At 51.6% G+C, this 2,828-nt stretch overlaps 1 protein-coding gene across 1 annotated transcript in view; it reads left to right on the forward strand.

The window, feature by feature from the left end:
* Positions 1–2,826, forward strand: part of PRPF8 (pre-mRNA processing factor 8) — a gene marked incomplete at its 5' end in the record, with an annotated part of 17,368 nt that extends 14,542 nt beyond the window's left edge. The window contains 6 exons of the mRNA XM_010164178.1: positions 185–424; positions 519–660; positions 1,011–1,151; positions 1,437–1,576; positions 1,749–1,951; positions 2,606–2,826. Of these exons, the coding sequence (XP_010162480.1) occupies positions 185–424; positions 519–660; positions 1,011–1,151; positions 1,437–1,576; positions 1,749–1,951; positions 2,606–2,760 (1,021 nt within the window). The remainder of the gene's footprint in view (positions 1–184; positions 425–518; positions 661–1,010; positions 1,152–1,436; positions 1,577–1,748; positions 1,952–2,605) is intronic.
* Between the last annotated feature and the right edge of the window lie 2 nt (positions 2,827–2,828).

Raw genomic sequence — 2,828 nt, forward strand, 5'->3', positions numbered from 1 at the left:
TAAAAATGTCTGCACCAAATCTTTTCTGATCTGTGCATCATGTGATTTGGTCCTTCCTCTTGTCTAAAAAGTTGTGGTTTCATTTTTCATAGTGCCCTGACTATGTTCTGAGCTCGTGCCTTGGTGAGAAAGGCCCAGAATGTATTTTGAAATGCCTGACTTGGGGGGGATTTTCTCTTTTCAGTGTGAACGTTGCATCCCTGACACAATCAGAGATCCGAGACATTATCCTGGGCATGGAGATCTCTGCCCCCTCTCAGCAGCGACAGCAGATTGCAGAAATTGAGAAGCAAACCAAGGAGCAGTCACAACTGACGGCCACGCAGACCCGCACTGTTAACAAACACGGGGATGAAATCATCACCTCTACAACCAGCAACTACGAAACCCAGACCTTCTCCTCCAAGACGGAGTGGCGAGTCAGGTAGGAAGGCCAGGCAGAGCTGTTGTGGAAGGAAAAAGTCAGAGTGCTCTGGGAGGGGTCTGTGCACCCTCTAATAATCGTCTCCTCTTCACAGAGCAATTTCTGCTGCCAACCTCCACCTGAGAACAAACCACATTTATGTTTCATCAGACGATATAAAGGAAACAGGCTACACCTACATTCTTCCCAAGAACGTGTTGAAGAAATTCATCTGCATCTCAGATCTGCGGGCCCAGGTGAGCGTGCAACGAGGCTGTTAACAGTTGTGCTCCCTGCTGCTGGGGCACACACCACTCCTGGGCAGCCAGGACCTCGTGGCCAAGGGCTGGGACCTTGCTGCTGTCTCTGTGGAGACAGACACTGACAATACAGCTGAGCAGACCTAAGTTCTAGTCAGGTCCTGATGGCTTCTTGGGGCCAGACTGTGGGGAGAAGCTCAGTCGTCAATAAAACTACAGTATTCTCTAGTGACAACCTGTTGGGCAAGAGATACTTGCCATAGGAGCTAAGGGCAGAGCCCACCTGCTCTTACACAGTTACAAGGATGTCTCTTTTGGGCTTCTAAGGTGGGTGTTTGTGTTCCTAGATTGCAGGTTACCTGTATGGAGTGAGCCCTCCTGATAACCCCCAAGTGAAGGAGATCCGGTGCATTGTGATGGTGCCCCAGTGGGGAACACACCAGACTGTGCATCTCCCAGGGCAGCTGCCGCAGCATGAATATCTCAAGGTGAGTCTTAGATAGAGAAGAGATAAGAGAGAAGATATATGAGAGAAGATATCTTCTGCTCCCAGTGTGGGTGGCAGATCACTCGTTCCAGTAACGGGGACCTAAGGTGATGGAGCAGCTTCCCTCAGTCAATTGTAGAAGTGAGGTTTCAAGGGCTCGACCTGAAGTCAACCTGACCTGGGATCAGGTGAGAGGGAAACCTTTGCTCCCTGCGCGCTTTGTACCATCCTTGAAGTGGTTTTGTTTTGAAGGTCTGTTGTTTCTAATACCTTCTCTTTTTGTCAGGAAATGGAACCTCTGGGGTGGATTCACACCCAACCAAACGAGTCCCCTCAGCTCTCGCCGCAGGATGTCACCACCCATGCCAAGGTCATGGCTGACAACCCTTCCTGGGATGGTGAGAAAACCATCATCATCACCTGCAGGTGAGACGCTTCTGTGTGACTCCTCTGCTGAGGGGACCCATGGGTGCAGCTCTTGGGAACAAATTAAAGTCTCAAACTAAAAATCTGGCAGAAAAGGAGGCTCATTTCTGGTTTCCCTCCTTCACCCCAGATGAATCTGACCTGCCCCATCTCTCTCCTCTCTCTCTTTCAGTTTTACGCCGGGCTCCTGCACGCTGACAGCCTATAAACTGACCCCGAGCGGCTACGAGTGGGGCAGGCAGAACACGGACAAAGGGAACAACCCCAAGGGCTACCTGCCATCCCATTACGAGAGGGTGCAGATGCTGCTGTCGGATCGCTTCCTCGGCTTCTTCATGGTCCCAGCCCAAGGGTCCTGGAACTACAACTTCATGGGTGAGCTGCCCTGGGAAAAGGAGAGGAGGGGAGGCAACGTGAATAGCTTGGGGAGGAGAAGGAAATAGCTCCTCAGGGAAATGTTCCTCAACCATGTCCAGTTCTGAAGCTTTTGACCTTCCTCAGAGTGTCTGGCAATTCCACCAGCGTTGGGGTCTGACCTTTCCTTGGTACCAGCACTGGGATGTCAATTCTCAATGATTTTTCAGTGGCAAGAGAGCAAACTGTGATAGAGGGGAGAAACAGACTGCTTGTCTTTCAGGATTGTAGTGTCTGGTCTGTTGCCACTGAAAAATTAATTCCTGTCAGGCAGATGAGATGATAATGGGAAATGAAAGAGAAAAGCTGTGCCCAGGAGGGGGGTAACAGGAGGTGCTGGTATGAGGAACCACAGGCAGCTGCAGAGGGGTTAGGAAATGAGGAGGGGGGCAGAGAAAACGCTTGACTAGCAGAAAAAAAGGACCATGGGGGGGCATCACTCTGTAATCAGCAAGGGAAGGAACCTGACAGGGGATGATTCTGTGGGTTAGAACTCACTCTTCTGGCATGATCTGCTTTAAAATTCCTTGGTGAGGGCAGAGGGCTTCGTTAGGCTCCTGATCAGTGGTGGAGGCAGGAGGGGCTTTCAGGTGGGTGATGGACTCTCTCTTCCAGGTGTTCGCCACGACCCCAACATGAAGTACGAGCTGCAGCTCGCCAACCCCAAGGAATTTTACCACGAGGTCCATCGTCCTTCTCATTTCCTCAACTTCGCCCTGCTGCAGGAGGGGGAGGTCTACTCGGCCGACCGGGAGGATCTCTACGCCTGATCCCGCCCTCGCCCCCGCTCTTAGTTCTGTTGATATTCAACAGCGTGTGTGTGTCCGTGTGTCCCTGC

This window comes from Antrostomus carolinensis, unplaced genomic scaffold (assembly GCF_000700745.2).
Source record: "Antrostomus carolinensis isolate BGI_N321 unplaced genomic scaffold, ASM70074v2 scaffold28813, whole genome shotgun sequence".
Classification (NCBI taxonomy): Eukaryota; Metazoa; Chordata; class Aves; order Caprimulgiformes; family Caprimulgidae; genus Antrostomus; species Antrostomus carolinensis.